This window comes from Neopsephotus bourkii, unplaced genomic scaffold, assembly GCF_033783945.1.
Source record: "Neopsephotus bourkii isolate Nb327-2 ecotype Australia unplaced genomic scaffold, CSIRO-AGI_Nbou_v1 NB_1080, whole genome shotgun sequence".
Lineage (NCBI taxonomy): Eukaryota > Metazoa > Chordata > Aves > Psittaciformes > Psittacidae > Neopsephotus > Neopsephotus bourkii.
In genome coordinates this window covers 3839080-3860954 of record NW_026901568.1, presented here as the reverse complement: position 1 = coordinate 3860954, position 21875 = coordinate 3839080, and the positions used below count along the sequence as shown (strand labels likewise).

The window sequence follows — 21875 nt, the reverse complement described above, 5'->3', positions numbered from 1 at the left end:
GATAGGAGCATGCCAGGGCATCTGTTAGCTGTTTAATGAAAGCCTGTGTGGATGACAAGGTAATTTCAGGTTCAAGCATGAATGCTCAAGTGCAAGAGTTTATGTTCAATTACCAGATGCTTCAAACAAGCAGCTAAGATAAAGGCACACAGGTTGCATCCAGTGTAGGAGAAAAAGGACAGAGCACTGCTTTTCCTCAGGCTGAATTTCCTTTTTCTTGTGTGGACTGAGGCACATAAGCAGTAGTTTCCTACTTTGGTTAACTGTCTACCTAACGCTTTTACAGCCATTAGTGTTAAAATGTTAAAGATTCAGCTATGTTTTTTCCTTTTCTGTATAATCCATTTAATGTACAGGATTATAGAATAGTTTTTTCCTGTAGATAAACTGCAACTCCAATATTTGGAATTCACTTTTTATCTTTTTGGAATACCAGCATGTTTACCATTTTCATTTTGGGTTTTATCAGAGGGAGTTAATAAATGTGTTGCAGATCAATGTTCTCTATTTGCAATGACATTTTACATTATTGTATTGATTTCAAGGCAAGTCATATCTGGAGATAATAAAAATCAGTCCTGGAGGTAGAACCATCTATTTTCTATGAGCAACCAAAGAATCAAAGTCTAATACATGAATACTCAAATGTGCTCTAATGTTTCTTTCTCCTCTATTTGTGAATGAAACATTTATCCAAGGCCATAAAGTCAAAAGCATCTAAGACTTGACTAGCTAGACTTCTGGGAGCTCTTAGTGCTCTGGGCACCCTCAGACACTATAAGAAATGCTGGAGAGAGGAAAACATGACCCTGAGCTAAAGAGATTAATAACCAGTGAATAACACATAGTAGGAATTAGCATAGCAAACTACAGTTATCTTAATAAATTGTTGGAGTAATTTATGGGGCATGACGAAAGTTAAGATTAAAAAGAAATGAGGAAAGGCTAAGTATAAACAATATTTGGCCTTTACAATATCACAGATGTGAGCTGTGATGAGTCACATACATGCTTTCAGGAACAGGCACATAGCTCTGATGCCAATATAATTCTTTTCCATATAATCAGCTATTATACATGTGCTCTCACAAGACAAGTAACTGATTTATAAGGCACATTTCTTAACAGAAAATTCTGCAGCACTTACAATATCCTCTAGTGTGTACTATGGTAGTTCAGCCCTATTAAAATGTAATCTTATTAAAAGCAAAAGGTACACTGTCAGTTTAGTAAAGGGAATTTAGGCCTGGGACTAATCACTTCCTCTGATTTTAGAAATATGTGTGGTTACTGGTCTAGATCTTTCCATGTAATCAGGCAGCACCAACCTGTGGCAATGAAGGTGGTGATGCATAGTCATGTATATTATGGGGATCAAGGAAAGGAAAGTGAGACATCTGACCTTTCCTGGAAGAGCAGAGACTCCAATTCAGCAATACACATGGTTGAGCTGGGCATTTAGGACATGCTAAAATTGCTTTCCTGAAAGAGAATCCTTATCTTGCAGTTTACTTGGCTTAACTCTTGCCCTAGCAGAACTACAGTGGTGTGGGACATGCAATTATTTTTAGATACGTGCCTTCAGCACATCACCCAAGCCCCTTTCTCTTAGGACGTCTGTTTTCCCTTAGTATGGGTAAGGTGTTTTTTAAGAGGAGAGTTTAGGTGTTGTTCCTTGTGACTGCACTGCTAAGTAACCTGCCCATCCAGCTGCTGAAGATTCTCTTTTAAGAATGGCAGTTTCCTTCTCATCTTCATTCGGAGCTGAACTGTAGTCGAGGTTCAAGTTATTAACATATTTCTTAAACTGACATTGAAAAAGAGCTTTCCACAGATAGAAAACTGCCTCAACCTGATGTAAGAGTCTCCCTCTCAGGAATTAATGCCTCTCACCTCCCAGAGAGGGACCCTGCAGTCAATCAAGGGACTGCATTTCTGCATTGTCAAATATGCATTCTTTGTGTTGCTGAATAATAAATGAAGGTTAATTTAAATCTGAAAACACATTAAGAATGGAATCGCATCAAAGGATACTGGGGAGGGATGTGCCATTATAGCAAATTCAAAGACAAAATATATGAAAATATATCCACTCCACTGAGAGTACAGAGAGTGTTACTTAAATAACAAGAGGGCACAATACTTCATTTTAACCTCCATTTTACCTAGGGCAATGCAATCTTACCAAATCAAGCTCTCTCCATACAATTGTGACAAAGAAAATCATATGTAATGGGGTCTGGAAATGACAATCACATCTGTCACTCATAAAAATTTGTACTTGCTCTGTACAGCAGCATACGACAGTGTCTGATTACACTACAAACCCCAAACATCTCTTCCCCATCTCTTTGCATTTCATACTGAAATAAAAGCCACTTCACTTCAGAGGTGCCTTAAGTGAAACAGGTATTTTGACAAACGATTCAATCCTTTGCAACACACTTTATAGATAGCCACCTGAATTCAAGGTGTCACCTTTTGTGAGCTATTGATTGCAACTAGCTTATATCTGTCTTTTCAAGTATGGAATAATCTACTGTCATTGCAAAAATGATGGCCATCTTACAGAGAAGGTTAATCAGATACAGAAATCATATCTAATCTTTGATAAATTGCAAGTCATTCAAAGATCAATCACCATTCTCCTTCTAACACAAGCCACAGGTAATTGTGCTAATGTAAAGCCACACAGTTTGCCATGCAGCCCCTGCACACAGTGGCCAACAGCATTTTGCCCCTTTAAACACTTCAGCCTGGCGAGATGGTTGATTTATGGCATTTTTAAATGTTTTGAATACTAATGACCATAAACAGAAAGAGGCAAAGCAGCAATAATACAATATGCAGGCATTCAGACTGCAAAATTATTATGTGACTAGCACAGTCTTTGCATATTTACGGTACAAGTATGTCTTTTAGGTCTTTCTATCTGAGTTCTATGCCTATTATCCGCACCCTCCTCCTCAGAACAAAGACATTAGGAACTAACTGACACACAAGAGTAAATCCTAAATCAAGAGCCATTAGGAGCGGATGCCTCTTGTGCTGTCAAATGTACAGAATAGCATGGAAATCACTTTCCACCTTCCCAAGGAATGATGCATAACCATCCTCAACGTCACCCAGACCAAGGATTGCATGTGTCATGAACACCATGGGGTAAACTAGTCTTGGTGTACAGGTTATTTATCAGGCAGCCCAAGACACTTTCATCTTCCCAAGTACCTGATGTGAATGCAGAGCATCACCGTTTTTACTGGTAAGGGGGACTGGATGGCGATACCTACTGATATCTCTAAAAATTGAGAAGTTTTTACTATTACATTAATATTAAGAAATTGTGCACATTTAAGATTATTCTACTTCATTTTCAATACGTTTGAACATGTTAGTGTGGTGAGGCACTCGAATAGGTTGCCAAGGAAGGTTGCGAATGCTCTGTCCCTGGCAGTGTTCAAGACCAGGTTGGACGAAGCCTTGGGTGAGATGGTTTAGTGTGAGGTGTCCCTGCCCATGGCAGGGGGTTGGAACTAGATGATCTTAAGGACTTTTCCAACCCTAACCATTCTATGATTCTATATTGTCAAACTTTGACCATGTAGCAGTTTTAGCACTTCTCAACCCTACTTTTAAAATATAAAACCAATCTGGTTCAGAAGGTTCTCTGCTGTTTCCAGATGCTTTAACCCTTAGGTTACTATTGAGCTCTAGTGAGCAAGCAGAGCTTATTCCCCTACTCTAACATTCATCATTTCTAATATAAAAATTCCTTTTTGCCCTTTCTCATTTCACCCCTTGGCAGAGTAAAAAAAAAAAAACAAAAAAAACCCCATAAATTTCTAGACAGAAAATGGGCTATCAAGAATCACTAATTTTAGTAAATATCAAATGTATTTGTTCACTAGAGTTTGAATCTCCACTAGAACACAAAACTCAGTGTAAAGGCCAAGAACAATGTAGGGAGTTTCCCTCTGGAACTCATGGCTATCTGTCATTAAGAAAAACTACTACCTTCATTTTCACCATGGAGTGTCTGTCTCCTGCTGTTATTACAATGGCTTATCTGCTGGGTGGGTTGCTGTCTCCACCCTGTGAATGCCTTCAATCAAAGTGTTTTTCTAAAGCAGCATCTGCTCCTACTATTTTATAATTAGAATATAATTAGTAGAAGTTCTCACAAATAGCTCCCGAAGAGAAATGACTCCTACCACAGAAAGATCTTTTAGAAAGATCTAAAATTCCCAAACTATTTACAATCTACACTAAAAAGAAACCTAGGTATTTCTCTACTGCCTCAGGGAATGACATCTAGACAACAAGACATAATTAAGAAGTTGTTATGCATGTGGCAGGACATGATATGACAATCTGCAGGCAGGTAGGGCCATAATTAACCAAATAACTTGTTAAAATTCAGTTTCAAAAACATCTCGTGAGGTCCGCTTAAAAGGATACCCTCAAATAAAAAAGTCAACCTTTATTATAAACTGAACACTTAGAAAAACCTGTTGCTATTACAGGTAACATCCAATTTTCTTCTATTTAAAATAAAATAGAAGCAACTGAAGTAAGATGTTATTTCAGATAGAAAATGCATGCCTCTAGTTAATGTTAACACTGAACTCTTAAGTTGTGCATATAAATAACATAAAATTTTAAATCTATTCAGGCAATTTATGGAAAACATACATTAACAAAAAGCACGTGCAAGTTTAAGTCAAACGAGGAAGATGCAATAGCACTTATACAAACTCAGCTATAAACCTCGGGAATTTACAGTTATCCAGAGAGCTGAGCCAGGCAACAGGGAGACAAGAAAAGCCAGAGAGGCAACTTTAGCTCTCTCCAGTGGCATTTCCAGAGGCGGCGCATGGGGCCAGCAGGCTTGCACATGGCTCTGCTAGGGGCAAGCACAGCAGGGGAGCCAAGTGTGTTGAGCATCAGTTTGAATATTTAGACTTTGAATCACAGCCAAATGTGAACATTTATGCTTAACAGAATTCCACTGAAAAGAGAATTAGAAAAACAGAGAGGACAAAGAGTACAGAGTGAACAGCGAGGCTGCTTGGTGTGATGAAGGCCAGTGTGGGCACAGACCTTGGAATGAGAGGGAATAAAATGAGCTCTCCTCCTTACTTTCTATCTGACCTTGAGCAAGTCATTAAAAGTCTCTGCTGCCTTATTTGCCCAGCCTATAAAATGGAAATAAGACCTTCATTATAAACTTTTCTCTTCTTATATCACTGTGCACAGCAGATATTTTTATTTAAGTCTAACTTTTTCTTGGAACCCTGTTGAGACTTCCACAGGACCACAGGCAACACTAAAGTCCAAACACCCATTTCTGAACAGATCAAGTGACAGAAAGAACAAAACCAACAAACCAAACCTCAAACAAAATTTTCTGGGTTACAAAGGTCTAATTTGTTTCCTGGTGAAGGCAAGTTGGTCTCTTAATGTCCTGTGCTCTCTTGCAAGGAAGTGACTTGTTCCAATTAATTAGTGATACACTGAGAAGACAAACCCTTCTTCCAAGGGACATGTTACTGCTTTGCTCTGTTGTTGGTTAAGCCCCGGCACTGATGTTATGTGAAGGGGCAGGATGGAGGCAGGATCACATGTGAAATGAAAATAACGACCTGCAAGACCATCCTGTCATTATAAATTGCTTAAAATCCCCAGCTCCTACTCTATTGTATAAATATTCAACACAGAGCATCATTAAAAAGTGTCCCTGAGACTTCTTTCGTTACATGGCATTTTACTTCAAATTAGGCACAAGTTTTTCTTATGGCTTTCTGCTGCAGGGAACAATATTAATTGTCAACCGCACCAAATGGTTTAGTTACCAGGACTAACGGATTGAGGCTTGGAGTTTTACAGAGACTTTTTACTGTACACTTAGACATAAAAGGAACTGAAATTTTCACTTGTGAAATACTGCTGACTTTCTAAATAACTCTAGTAAAGATTATTATTGAGATATATTCACCAAGAATATATTCACCAAGAAAACATAGTACTAACATCTACAACTTCCATCATTAGTTCTTCACAATACACTTAAAACCTTCAAACACAATGAAAGCAAAATTCACATTCCGAATGTGTGTGTGACAGAGACGTAGAAGGCCAACCCAAGCCACAGCAAGTCAATTCAGTGACAAAGCTTCCTTGTATTTCAGAGTCAACCTCCTTCAGAGTCATGAACATTTGTATTCATATCATATTCCCAAATGACTAGTTTGAGTACTGTGATACAGTACACCTAGAATTTAACCTATTCTGGTTGTGCCTGATATTATATTCTCTCTGCCACAATGATTTTGGGATTAGGACAACAGACTCTAGTCTCCATATTAACTTGATGGGACTGTTTATAATCTTACTTAAATTGCATTAGAAGAAGGAAAAATCAGGTCCCAGGAGTCCCTAATACTGCAAGCACCACCTCATCATCATTCAGCAGTGCCTTAGTTACTCTCTGATGTGTCAAAACCCATCACTCCTAGTATTTATCCATGTGCCGCTTGGCTGTTATTATCTGATAAGCAACGTTGAGCAACCTGTTTGCAGTTCAGCTAGGCTCGGGAAGAAAAAGTCACAACAGCTCAAAGCCATGGAATTTTGGCTCTGCTAAGCTGCTTCCAAAAATGCTTCTGAGAAAATACACAAAAGGACTGATATTTCCCCAAGTACTGTCCCAGATTTTTTTCTTCAACACTCTTACACTTTTTACTCCTACGACAGAAATGTGCTCTCTAAACACTTCCTCTGTATCTTTGATGTTAAAAACATAGCCTTCAGGCCCAGTCTGTTCCTGGTTGCTATTTTCAAGGATATAAAGTTCTTAGGATAAGACAGTCATTATCACTTTCTCCCTTTATTCTCCCACACTGCTTCCTTCACCTTACCTGAACAGAGATCAGCAGTCACTTTCTCAATGCATGTCATGTTTAGATCATTATCTCCCCTATCCCAGTCAGACTGAATTTGGTGTGGAGAGAAGTGGCTCTAGGGAGACCTCCTCCTATCCTCCACAACAGGATCATACACTAAAATGATCTTAGTTTTCTCTGTTGTATTATTTTCTTTTAAGAGTATGGTCCTAATTTACACAGTCCCATGAAACTCATGTCTGGAAAGTCATCCCATTTGCATGTATTGGAAAAGGACAAACTGTATTCATCCTCCTTTGGGATAAAGATCAAACTCATAATATTAGTAGGCTTACAATGCAAGATCTAAGCAAAGAAGAGACCTGGGATTACATTCCACAGCAGTGTGACTGTTTCGTTTTCTGGAAACCAAAATAGTTCCATGAAATTAAAAGCTTGAGGAGACAGATATTCCACAGCCAGAAATTCCTGGCAACTCCACTAACGTACATAAAGCTGCAGGAACCGAGATATAGCCCCTTATATCCAAGCCCAGTTGGACTCCTTTCTTCTTACATAGCCCATACGTGTGTAGAGCCCGCAGCCTGAACTGTTAAGTGCTAGAGCTCCAGGCATGGAAGAGGTCAATCAGCCCAGCTACCTCCAACTGACTTGCTCTCTAGAGCACACTTATGGCTTGCTGTGCGTGGTGGTACCGCCTCCTTAACCAGGATGTACCATGACGGCTCATCCTACAGACCTCTGTTTTTCTTACTGCTTAAAGTAACTCCTTTCTAAGGGCTAAAGTAATCCTCTGCAACAGCTAGGGAAATGGGTAGAAAACGTTCAGTTGATCACATTTGCTTTCTTACAAATTTGTAACTATCGCCGGCCTGACAGTAATTTCCAATTCAGCTCTGGCTAAGCCTTCTTCACTTATGAAATTAGCTATTGGATAAAATAGTTTGTGGCTTACGTTTTATATACAACTACATACATACACACACATATAATCAGAAATGCACTACATTTATTTTGACTAAACTATCAGAAGTCCTAGATCTATGGTTTCATTTTAACTATGTTGATATTTCATTTATATTCCACAGCTGAAAAATACTTTAACCTTTCTGAAATGGATCATGTTAAAATAAATTGAAGCAAGTTGATGAAAAGTGATAATTAACCTGCTTTCGTCTCATTAAGAGTCTGTGTTTAACCTATAGGTCACCTCTTTCAGCAGACGTATGGGTCTGATCTTCAGTGATGAACTAAACCCAATCTTCTATTGCTGATTTGGAACTCCTGAACCTCTTGCTTTCTTTGGCTGAGGACAAGAAAATTCCTAAAAGGCACTGAGCTTTCTAAGGAACTATTCTGAACCCTTTTATTTTTTTCATGGCAGAAGAGGTTGCAACACTGCTGACCCTGTAATATACTGTGGGTTTAAGATAAAAATACAGAACAAATGTATGCTTTCAACACCCCCCCCCCCCCCCCCCCCCCCCCCCGCGGATATAGACACCTAATGGTTCAACTTTTCTAAAATTTGTATTTTTTTATCACATTATGTGCTGAATCAGGTATAAGCATCAGCCACTTGCTCTTATCATGACTTCCTTATTTACCTGTGCAGGTATCAGTTTTAAGGCCCCTGATGAGCCTTAAGGGGTGGCTGGGGTTTGAGGGACACAGGAGAAAGTAGAAGGTAGTGGGGAGGGAAGTGGAGGAGGGAAGAATCTGCTCTGGTTACCATGATCCAGGGCAAGTATTTCACACCAACTGGCACTCTCTACATCAGAATCAGATAGGCAAAGTACCTGGAGAAGCTGTTTCGTAAGAGTCAATATATTTGTATTTCTGCTTTTAAAAATATAACTCTAATAATGCCAGAGATAAGTCCAAAATTGGCAAGAGAGAGAGGCTGGAGATCTATGCTTTTTAATATCAAGCTCTTCACCAAGATGACTTCTGTCATGTTAATGCCTAAATCACACTGATTGTAAACCAGACAAAATTAGGCAATTAGTAAGGCCTGTGACAGCCACAGAAAACGAAATGCACAAGGTTTTCAGCACAAGCCAGATGGATATCTTCAATATATTTCTTATTGTCTGCTTGTGGTAATATGTTCATTTAAACTGAATCAGTACTACGGAAAGCCCTTTGACTTGCCTAAAAAAAATTAATTGTCTGCTGCAAATGTAATGAAGCTTAACAGTAGTATTATGTTTACAAGTTTTATTTGTTATGATCAGTAAGTGTTTACAAGAAAAAAAACCCTTTAACTTACTTAATTCAACTAGTTCTAAGAGCAAGCCGTTGGTATTTTACATCTTACTTCGTTTACATGTTTCTTTGGCATTTGCTCTTTTTGTCCTTAGCAGCTGACCTAATTGTTTTCTCTCCCAAATAAGAAACTGACAGCTCTTGCTGTGCTGTTCATTCCCGAGTTGCTGTGAGTTAAGCCTCACTTGTTTGACCACAGACTTGTGTTATGACATGTCCCCCAAGGGGCTGACAGAAATGCTGGCCATGGGCTGGTCTCTCTGACGCTTGCTATGATCCTCATCAATGTTCAAGCGAGGTCATCAAACCTCCCGGCGCAATGCAGCTAATAGTTTATGACTGCTGTGTTTGACAAGTTCACATTAAGGAAATCAAAAGCAAAAGGCATGATTGAGCAGACCCAGGGAGGGGTGGCTTTGGGAAAGGCTCAATGGTAGATGAGGCATCTGCTTCTCATTTTGCCACTTCTGTAATCTCAGACTAATTACAACATTTTTGCTTCAATTGCTTCAAGAAAATTTTGCTTCAAGAAAATTTTGCTTCAAGAAAAAAGAAAATGCTGACTTGATACACAGCTATTTCATCTTCCCTCAGGTGCTTTGGGGCTGACCTGGCTTTTATGCTGACCTTGGGTTCTTACCTGACCAGAACTGTAAGAAAAAACAAATGTTGACCAGACTCTGGTGTAACGTACACAGAGATGTTACCTGCCAGCTCAGAAACACAAAGCTGCAGAAGGCAATTTGGATAGGCATTGTATAACAACTTCAACTTTGATTTGCAGTAGGAAATAAACATGTAGGTTGCCTGAAACCATACAATACTCGATTAAACCTTGTGTTTGAAGTGCCATATGGAGAAGAGTTCCTTAAAAGCTGCAAGGACCCTGAGATATCTGCTGGGTACCAGTCCCAGCACCAGCCCCTACTTGAAGGTTTTCCACCCAGGGTTCATTAAGGAGATCCAGCAAAGTGCAGCCTGAAGTGCTGGGGCTACAACAGTTGAGGGAAGGGAGGAGTAGATGGCAGCGGATGCACAGCTCTTTAATTTATTATTGTGCCTTTCATGCAGTGCTTTGGGTCATAATTTTACTTAAACCTAGTAAAAGGCCCTTAATTGTGTCCTAGAAATAATTGGTGTCAGTGGAAATAGGCCAATTAGAGCTGCATAAATTCCTTTGCAATTTTACAGCCAAAGATTATAATTTTCATTGTCAGTTGTTAAAATCAAGCACTTGTTACTGACTGAGTTGGGAGTTAGAAATGAGTCTGAAAAATTTTTCTTAAGTTTTATTTCCTGAACATGAGAATACAGCAAGACGCACTCATGAATAAGTCAATGCTTATATAACTCTGTGGCTCTCTATAACTTTCTAATCCATTTTTGCCTGACTTAGAGATTCTGGAGAAGACCAGTTTGTACTCTAAATGGACATTTTCTCCCTGAAATTTTGTAAAACAATATGTTAAGCCTGATTAGGAATATTCATTGATGGCCGGGCTACATCCAAAAACTGTGATCTGCAACTACTAACACAAAAACCCCAAATCCTTTTAACAATAATAACAAGTTCTTTTGACTTTTGAGAGTTCTGAGGTTTTGTTAAACGTAGAAAATCTTGGCTTTGATACCAGCCAAACACACACCTTGTGTGCTACCCAGCACAATTATAAAAAGCCCGGAAGATATGGACAGCCCTAAAGTACTGCTCTAGGATTATTAAACTCTGCCTCTCTTTTTATATTATATTTTATGCCTTCAACACCAGGTGTGATTTAACCAGGCCCTTTCTTAAGGGCTGAGGCATAACCAACATGAATTTAAATTAGATTGAACTGTAAGGAAAGAAAAATAAAGACCTTGTATGACCTTAAACACTGCCAGATCAAGACAGACCTCAGAAAGCATGACGGAGGGGCTATTCATGTCTCAAAACGACTAACCACTAAACCGACGACATATGGATGGATGGTATGGAAAATGCCTGCAATAGCTTTCTGGGACAGCTTTACATAGGAGCAAAGAACATCAAAGCATCTGACAGGGGAAAAATCGGGGAGGTACAGAGAGGGTTTCTGGTAATGTGAATAATGCTTAAACCAGTCAACAGTTTTACGTATCTCCTGCATTTTTTCCCTGATTAACGTAGAAAAAACCCCAGCATCTTATTGTATGGCTTATTCTCCCTCCTGGGAAAAAAGTGAACTCTCTCACTCGAAGCAACTGGCATCCCAGACACTCAGAAGTAGTCATGACATAGTTGAGAACAGCTGGTAGAATTCATGGCATGAGAGTTTTTTGTATTCAGTGGTTAAAAAAATGGACACACTCTCCTTGCTGAAAGATTAGCCTTTCTGCAAGTAAAACCACGACAACACTCTTGTGCAGCCAGATCCATCCAGAGAACTCCCTACCAAGGAAAGACATTTTCTTAATGCACCCAACACCTCTGAAAGGGTCAACAAATTAAATTCAAAAAAGCTGTATGTATATATGACTAAGAGAAAATCAGGTTTATTAACCACCTTTTTTACTGGTGGAGTCTGTAAAGGCACTGTTTGAGAACTAGCTCAGTTCTAGGCAAGTCCAGCATTTGCTGATCTCAGTAGTGCAAAGTGCCATGGCATTAGATTTTTGGCTGGCATCAAAGCCAAAGCAGATGCTAAAGAATACAGGTAGCAGTACTAGCTCTGTTATGCAGAATCAGTGTCTGTGTTAATGGAAATACATTATTTTTGAGTACAAAACAAGACATAGACACATACACCATCCAAATGATGGAAATAAATCTGTATGGGACACACAACTGTGATCTAAAACCCATACAGTAACACTCTGGACACTCACTCTGGATTGAGTTTACCTATGAACATCCAACAACAACAGCAACAAAAATCAGAATCATGGTAACATGTAAACATCTCCAAAAGAATAACATAATTCTCTGAAAACATCAAGGACTCTGTGATTCACCACCTGATTTTGATCTATTTTCTAAGCTTTATTCTTTAGGCTACCATAACGTAAAACACAACAGCACGATGGGCCAGGAAGACCATCACATCCCACTGAAACTGTTTTTATAGTGCAAATGCTGCATCCATGCTGATCAGCACAGCCAAGCCCCTGAGCTACGAGCCCAGCTTAGAATCATAGAATAGTTAGGGTTGGAAAGGCCCTTAAGATCATCAAATTCCAACCCCTCTGCCATGGGCAGGGATACTTCACACTAAACCATATCACCCAAGGATCTGTCCAACCTGGCCTTGAACACCGCCAGGGATGGAGCATTCACAACTTCCCTGGGCAACCCATTCCAGTGCCTCACCACCCTGACAGTAAAGAATTTCTTCCTTATATCCAATCTAAACTTCCCTGTTTAACTTTTAACCCATTACCCCTTGTCCTACCACTACAGTCCCTAATGAAGAGTCCATCCCCAGCATCCCTATAGGCCCCCTTCAGACACTGAAAGGCTGCTATGAGGTCTCCTGAACAGCCCCGACTTTCTCAGCCTATCTTCATACAGGAGGTGCTCCAGTCCCCTGATCATCCTCGTGGCCCTCCTCTGGACTTGTTCCAACAGTTCCATGTCCTTTTTATGTTGAGGACACCAGAACTGCACACAATACTCCAAGTGAGGTCTCACAAGAGCAGAGTAGAGGGGCAGGATCACCTCCTTCCACCGGCTGGCCATGCTCCTTTTGATGCAGCCCAGGATACGGTTGGCTTTCTGGGCTGCAAGCGCACACTGAAGCCGGCTCATGTTCATTTTCTCATCGACCAACACCCCCAAGTCCTTCTCCACAGGGCTGCTCTGAATCTCTTCTCTGCCCAACCTGTAGCTGTGCCTGGGATTGCTCCAATCCAGGTGTAGGACCTTGCACTTGGCATGGTTAAACTCCATGAGGTTGGCATCAGCCCACCTTACAAGTGTGTCAGGGTCCCTCTGGATGGCATTCCTTCCCTCCAGTGTATCAACCGAACCACACAGCTTGGTGTCATCGGCAAACCTGCTGAGGGTGCACTCAATCCCACTGTCCGTGTCAGCGACGAAGATGTTGAACAAGACCGGTCCCAACACTGATCCCTGAGGGACACCACTTGTTACTGGTCTCCAGCCGGACATTGAGCCATTGACCACAACTCTTTGTGTGCAGCCATCCAGCCAGTTCTTTACCCACCAAGTGGTCCATCCATCAAATTGATGTCTCTCCAATGTAGAGACAAGGATGTCATGTGGGACAGTGTCGAACACTTTGCACAAGTCTACCCCTGTCCATCAGTTCTGTAGCCCCATCATAGAAGGCCACCAAATTGGTCAGGCAGGATTTCCCCTTAGTGAAGCCATGCTGGCTGTCACCAAGCACCTTGTTGATTTTCATGTGCCTTAGCATGCCTTCCAGGAGAATCTGCTCCAAGATTTTGCCAGGCACAGAGGTGAGACTGACTGGTCTGTAATTCCCCAGGTCATCCATTTTCCCCTTCTTGAAATTGGGGGTTATATTTCCCTTTTTCCAGTTGTTGGGAACTTCACCTGACTGCCATGATTTTTCAAACATGATGGACAGCGGCTTAGCAACTTCATTTGCCAGCTCCTTCAGGACCCACAGATGGATTTCATCAGGACCCATGGACTTGTTTATGTTCAGGTTCTTAAGATGGTCACGAACCAGATCCTCTCCTACAGTGGGCCTAGGGTCTTCATTCTCACAGTCCCTGTGTCTGCCTTCCAAGACTTGGATGATGTGGTCAGAGTATTTGCCAGTGAAGACTAAGGCAAAGAAGTCATTAAGAACCTCAGACTTCTCCAAATCTAGGGTGGCCATTTCTCCTGATAAGCTTCTGGAGAGGGCCCATGTTTTCTCTAGTCTGTCTTTTACTTGCAATGTATCTATAGAATGCCTTCCTGTTATCTTTCACATCCCTAGCCAAGTTTAATTCTAACTGGGCCTTAGCTTTCCTAACCTGGTCCCTAGACTCTCGGACAACATCCCTGTACTCTTCCTAGGCTGCCTGTCCTTGCTTCCACCTTTTATAAGCCTTTTTTCCCTTTAAGTTTCCTCAGCAGCTCCTTAACCATCCAAGGAGGTTTCCTGGCCCTCCTGTTGCACTTCCTTCTAGCTGGGATGCAACACTCTTGAGCTTTTAGCAGGTGATCCTTGAATATCAACCAAGAGTCTTGGGCCCCCCTGCTTTCTAGGGCTGTATCCCATGCAACCTTACTAAGCATGTTCCTAAAGAGGCCAAAGTCTGCTCTCTTGAAGTCCAGGGCAGTGAGCTTGCTGCATGCTCTTCTCACTGTGCTGAGGATCTCGAACTCGACCATCTCATGATTGCTGCAACCATGGCTGCCCTGGAGCACCACATTTCCAACGAGCCCTTCCCTGTTGGTGAGCACAAGGTCAAGCATGGCACCTCCCCTTGTCGGTTCCTCTATTACTTGCAGAAGGAAGTTGTCTTCCACACAATTGAGGAACCTCCTGCATTGCTTGTGCTGGGCTGTACCGTCGCTCCAACAGATATCAGGGTGGCTGAATTCCCCCGTGAGGACAAGGGCCTGTGAACGTGAGGCTGCTGCTATCTGTCTGTAGAGTGATTCATCCACAGATTCCTCTTGGTCAGGCGGTCTGTAACTGATCCCCACAGTAATGTCTCCCATAGCTGTTTTCCCTTTAAACCTGACCCACAAGCTCTCTGTTAACTGCTCCCCTGTCCCCAGACAGAGTTCCATACACTCCAGCCTATCCCTAACATAAAGGGCAACTCCCCCTCCGTGCCTGCCAGGCCTGTCCTTTCTAAAGAGCCTGTAACCTTCCATTCCAACACTCCAGTCATAGCAGCCATCCCACCATGTTTCTGCGATGCCTATTATATCATGTCCCCGTAGATGTGCACACATCTCTAATTCCTCTTGTCTGTTCCCCAGGCTATGGGTGTTTGTATAGAGGCATCTGAGCCGAGCTCCAAATGAAGCCGGCTCATTGGCTGGAGCAGCTGGAATTTCTCTACATTGCTCCAAGCATTTATTATAGGTGCTGGCAACTGACTGAGTGTGTTGGGATGGAATGATGCCCACCTCCCCCAACTCATCTAGTTTAAAGCTTTGTTGACCAGCCTGGCAAGCCTCCTACCAAATCAGCTTTTCCCCTTCACAGACCACATCCACCAGACTCCAGTAGACCTGGCCTGCCCAATCGAGTCCCATGTTCTAAATACCCAAACCCCTGACTATGGTGCTACTGTTCTAACCATTATTAACCTGCCAGATCCGCCTCTTTTAAAGGACTAGAATAACACAGTAAGAATTGCAGGTTTAAAGGCAGTCACATTTGAAGACTCTGAAAGCTTACTCAATAATAGTCCAGAAGTAACGGTATCTAATCACTCATTTCAATTTTAAGTGCAATACCCCAGCTCAAGATTCATACAAAGGAATAGGCTTGGAATGGAAAATATGTGATTTTATAGAAAATAATTTGGATCACTGTGCTGAACAAAATGAAGACTATCAGTCTATTCAAGCGTGAGGAAAAAATAACCTACTGACATTATCTTTGTATTCTTTTTCTGCTAAAGTGATACAGATACCAGCTAACAAAAGTTCTCTTGCATTTACTGCCTTGAGCCTTCCCATGACAGTCCAAATGAGACGAGCAAATAGCAGTAGGAAAATGGTAAAGGTGCATCATAACCAAACAGGCGAATAAAGTCATTGGAACTTGCCCTTGTCAGAGATGCAACAATGTGACTGGAATTGTATTTCCCGACAAGAACAGAACTGTCCAGACTGTACCAAGCATTCACATCCTCCTTCTGTCCATTAAACCAAGGGGACTAGATCATCCTCGTCTTCAAAGGCAACAGGATAATAAATGGTATGAAAAGCTATTTGTGGCAGGTTGGAGTGCTTTAAAACCTGAGAACATCTCTGTTGAAGGACAACCCTGCCACTTTTCCTCTGTGGACAGTTCTATACCACACAGCTCCAAGTATGGAAGCAGCAGCAGCCCTGCTCACGTCTGTAACTGCTCATCTGCTGGAGCACAACACATCGCTACTGCCTGAAATTACAAAGGACCACACCACAAAGCTACAGGCTGCAGACTCAAGATGAATTATTAGATTTATAGATAGACGTATATATAAATTCTATCAAAAAAATGTATTTTTCAACCTCATACAATTCATCACAGCCCATTGATCCAGCCTGAACAGATCGCTTTGTAGGGATACACATATATAAAAATAAATATTTATAGATTTATAGCTTAGGACACAGCCAAAAGGAAAGCAGATGTTTAAGAAGCAGCCTCATGCGTCTAAGGTGGGTACCATGATCTATTCACCTCCAACGTTACAAAAGCCAAGCTGGCCACAGCCTCACCAAGACACTTAGAGTGTCTGCTGGGAAACAAGCTGCTTGACAAGGCTTTTCTCTTTGTGTGAAAGAAATGATTGTGACACGCTACTGTCATCTGCATTCCTGTCATCACCTGTTTGTGCTGCTTCTTCCATACCTAATACTTCTTTTGGATCTTAGTGCACAACCTGGGTCGTTAGCATCAGGAACCTTTCCTTGCACTTCCTACAATCTGAGCTTTTATTGCAATGCCTTGAAATTTGTTTCTTATTTCAGAACTGCGACTGTATTAGCCAACTTATACCACTGCATTAAATACAAATAACTCAGTATTGTACAGTTTACCCCTGTTTACACTATTTGTCATTTAAACCCCTGGTACCGAGAAAGTCTATAGTGTTTCTGTGTTGAAAGTACAGGAAAAAATGGAGAAAGAAAGATGGAAAATTAGTATTTCTATACTACATGTAAACACGTGCCATGCTTTAAAGAGCTCTGAACACTGGCTGTGGGATTCTTCTTTATCCTTACAAATTCAATCCTGCTTTTTAATTTAAAGGTCAAACTGTACATGCAAGCCTGCAAGATTTCAGGTCTTGGGGGCCAGAGCGGTTCTCATTTAGCACCAACCAACAGAACAAACCCAAACCACAATCTCACTGGTTTGGAAAGCCACTGAGGTTCACCACCTCTGACAACAGCATGTTAATACACAGCCCTATGGGCACCCATCAGAATTTCATATTTTTTAAGCTGTCTACTCATGCATAATATGAATATTTATTCATCCCTTGCTGGTTGTTTGCCAGAGATTTATTTTAAGCTCCTTGGTTCTGGTGTAACAGATATGTTCTTCCGCTTCCCATATTTGTCTACACTGTCTTTGACGCTGTCAGCATCTCTCCCCGAGAAAGAAAATTGGAACACCCCACAAAACTCAACACAAATCCCCTCTGCAATAGCAATGGAAGAACAGAGGAAGGTTAGTAAAAATGTCTTTTGATCTTCACAGTTTTTTACTCAATGACATAAGATGAATTAGAAAAAAATATAAGCATATCTTAAGGTCAAAAACCTGATCAGGTGATAAATTTTTCATTTTGTACACCACAAAACTGAGTTGAAATAAGGTATTCAGTCATATTTCCACCAAAACTTGCTGGTGTTTTACTTAGGGCAGAGAAACTCAAGCATTTCAGTATGTAATACAGTATTTTACACAGTTCATTTGGAGTTCAGAATAGTTTCTGCTCTTTTATACTTTTTATGGGATAGACTTTGAAATTGCATTTCTCAGTTTGCTGTTAATATCCACATCTTGGGCTGAAGAGTTTATTCTCTGCTTCATGCACATGTGTTGCTCCCATTAATGCTAATGGAATCGAGTTAAAACGGAGCACTGAGGGAGAAAAAAGCACTTGCTAATCCTTTATAACCTTACCACAAAGAAAAGTGATTTGTAAACCACGTGAACCCAAAGATCAGGTACAATAGCTGCTGACTACTGTGCTTGGGAGTTACAGGCTATTCCTTGAGTGCTGGAAAGAAGAAAGGATAAGCCATGAACTACAGAAGCAGGACTCTTCAGTAACAGATGGCTATTGATTGTAAAAGCCAGTCAATGATTGGCTTTTTTACAGGGGTACAAGTGGCCCCTGAACTGCCAACCTTGATTCAACCCTTGCAGCACTAGAAAAACCAGCATGACCTCAGCTGTGCCCAGCCTGGAGAGGAAAAGCCAGTGCCTCTTACTATGAACATGTGCTGCCCCACTGCTCTCCCCACAGAGCCCAGGGATGGATGTTTGGGCTGGGTTTCGATAACAGACAAGGTCTTTCTTACATTCATGGTCCGTGAGCAGTGCTTTCCTAGCTATTTGCTGTGGTGCCTCCTTAGGGCAACCCAGATTAAGAAATGCCAGAATCAGCTCATACAGAGATCTAAGGCTGATCTAATTGCCTGATCATGACATTATTTGCTGAAATGGGTTCTGACTATAAAAAATGAGGGTTCAAACTTGCATTGAAACATTTTAAGGTATTCCCTATATACTGTAGAAATAACTGATGGGGAGAGCCTCTAACTAAATACTATCCATCAATGCCAATATAAGAGAGAATTAAAACTGACAGTATTAGAGCTCTGTGATTAATTTATTGCTTTGTAATCAATCTTGCCTGATTTGTTATCCAATATAGATTTTCCCCAAATAAGAACGAGATGGAGAGTGATTATAAGTGTAATAATCCATATGTTCATTGCCTATAATAATTCATCAGACATTGGAATACTCATAAGCAGGCCAAAAATTAGAGACATTTGTCAGCGTCTCTCATTGTTTCTCATACTATTACTTCAAAAATCATTGTCAAATGTTACAGCTTTTACTTTTCTAAAAAATATTTGACATACAAATTCTGAATACACATGAATAAAGACTCAGAATTCCTGAAATGCAGAACATGAGCCCTGGATAGGAAATAATGAAAATAAAAGTTTGCAGGTCTCTTTGAAAATCACAACATTGCACTGCAAGGGTAAAACTGTTGCATCCTTCTGCAGCAAGAAACGATGTATAAAAGAGTTTAGAGGGTTTTTAAAAAGATGGGGAAAGTTTAGGAATAATAAGAAATGAAGTTGAACTAGATAGGATAGGTTTCTAAAGGGCATCACCTAATCTCAGCATGCTGGGGGTAATATTTCCCCAAAGGTATGTCATGGCTTTATGCCATGTTTCCCCACAGGTATGCCTTTGCAAAACTGAATCTCAGGACACAGCTAGCTGCAGAGACAGAAAGCTTTTCTCAAACATAATTACTGGACATTACTAGAAACAAGTCATACAATGATAAGGACCAGGAGCCTGGCTTTGTTTTACAATTCCCATGTCATCTGCAGTATAGTTTTAAACTACAAGTGAAAGCAAACACATTAACTTGCTGTAAGCGCCATCAGTCAGTCCAACCACAGACACCTTGCTCTTAATGTTGTCTATAACCCATGAGGCTCAGCAGGTTTCTGAGATGCAAAACACCTTTTAATGCCCCTGGGCTTAACTCACATCAGCATCAAAGGGGAAAGGTGCAGCATGCATACGGCTGCATGGGATGCTCTTAGGTGCTGAGATGAAGTATCAGTCATATGCAATAAAACCTGCAATTACCTTTCACAACCAAGCTGCCCGTGCTGCTTGCTGTCCCAAAGTGGTTTGTTGCCACACAGGTGTAACTTCCCGCGTCGGATTTGGTAACGTTGACAATCCTGAGGCTCCCATCGTCCAAAACAGTGATTCTGAAAGACAGCAGGCACAAAAGTTTAATGTTTTTAAATCAACATAAAACTATTTTGAGTCTTCATTAATAATTGATGGTTTGAACAACAGACAGTCAGTTGCCCATTATTACAGAGGGAATTTAGCTGGCAGAAATCTCTCAGGACGTCATTCATAAATACTGAATGCATCATTTACATGAGTTTTCTGCGTCTTTACTTAAGGGCAATTTTAATTTACACACCAGCAGCTTGTGTAGGTTTTATATGTGTCTGTACTTTGATATCCAGAACTCACCATGACAACCCCTGCAACATGTGGAACACAGGCTACACCTCAAATTCTCCATGCTCGCTGCTTAGCAGTGTAAAAGCTTCTGCTAAACGGATGCAATGAAGCAGGTGTTTCATTGCTGCTTTGGCTTTTCAGCAAGGGTACCACACTGCCAACCTTCCCTTCCATGCTCCCCAGCTCTCTGCCTGCAGTGTAACAGCCCCTGGGGCTTATCTGCAGTTGCAGGTTAAAACAAAATTACCCTATTTCATTTCCATCCTGTCCCTGCATATGTACTCCCAGTCAAAACAGTGCTGTTATCTTCAGTGGTACACGTCTCAGAGGGTGCGATGCAGGCAAGGATGGCAATTTAATCCCCGGCCCTTCCTCTTGCACAAGGGCTGCGTTTCAGGTTTTCCTTGTGCTCACAATTTGCTTTGTCTCCTGTGCCATTTTCTGCTCTGCTCCAAGTCAATGAAGACAGAGAAACTGATCCTGCCCAGTAAATGCCATCAAAACATGAATTACTTGTGCCCTATAAAAGCATAATCTAAGGAGACTCCAGAAGAACCTTTCCCCCAGGCTATTATCACCTCTTTCAGCAAAATACTTGGTTTTCTGCTCACTATCAGCTCTTGCAGCACAATTTGCTTTCTCTCCTTCAGTCAAAGTCAGACTGGCATTGAAAAACCTTGTATTAATTCCTGCATTCCCCTGCTCAATTATTTCCCAATTTAACTAATTTGAAAGAAAGCAAAGAAGCCTTCCTGCATCCTTAATGCCAATCAGAATCTGCACAACTGGACTGAGAAATGAGGAAGAAAGCAAGCTAGCAAACAATCCTTGCACCACTGCAGAAGTGCTCAGATGGCACTTCCCCCTGAGAAGGCTTTAAGAAACACACTGCACGAGTCAGCACAAATCTTTTCTTGCAGCCATGGGACAGCACTGAGGCAGCTAAATAAAGTACAGGGTGAGACAAGGCATGAACACAAGCACAAAGGACATCAGCCCATGCCAGCTATGGGGCTCCCCAGATGCCAGCTGCAGCCACTGGGCTGAACCAACATGGTCTGCAGTGAGACTCAGGAGATACCATCTCACCGAAGGGACCCGGTGCAGGTGCCTTTTGTTATGCTGTGCTCTGTTGATGGGCACACATGGGCTACTCAGTCCACATGCACAAGCCTGCTTAGAAAAATGGGACAGTCTGAGTGTCTTTACAACAACAGTACTAAGCGAGGAGGAGAAAGACAGTGCAAGATGTTCCAACAGCAGCCAATAAATCTCCATCCTGGCTAGCCTCTCCCTGACCTGCTCCTGCAGCAGTACAACAACATGCAGGCCAGCTGCCCAAGACCAGGGACAGAGGTTATATTTCACACATCAGTAGCAGTGATATTAATAGAAGTTTCTCAACTGGCTTATAGGTCTCCAAATTGTTGCAGTCAGTAACATTCACTACTGTAATTTATTTTTGCAGGAGTCCAGTGCTATGTATTTGCTTCTGTTGCAGTTGCTCCAACTCAGTAATTGGAAGAGAGTAGTATATAGCTACTTGTCTCTTATCTTCACTACTATGTTGGCACAAATCAATGCACATATTACATTAAATGTGCAATGGAGAACAGGACTTGCCACACTGGCCTCCAGTGCAGGAGCCTGGGCAGCAGCAGCACCAGGAGCAGGAGCTCCCAAGGAATTATTTACTGCTGTTATCAATTTCAAGTCTTGGGAAACAACAGTGCCTTTCTGAAAGCTGAAGGTGCCCTTGGCATGCATTAAAATTCAAATCAAT

The 21875-nt window shown here is 41.3% G+C and overlaps 1 protein-coding gene across 4 annotated transcripts in view; it reads right to left on the bottom strand.

Annotated features, from left to right (window-relative positions):
* LOC133217001 (contactin-4) overlaps window positions 1-21875 on the bottom strand; it is a 341090-nt gene that overhangs the window by 21734 nt on the left and 297481 nt on the right. For all 4 annotated transcript variants that reach the window (XM_061362129.1, XM_061362133.1, XM_061362130.1 and 1 more), the window contains one exon: window positions 19697-19824. In XM_061362129.1, the coding sequence (XP_061218113.1) occupies window positions 19697-19824 (128 nt within the window). The remainder of the gene's footprint in view (window positions 1-19696; window positions 19825-21875) is intronic.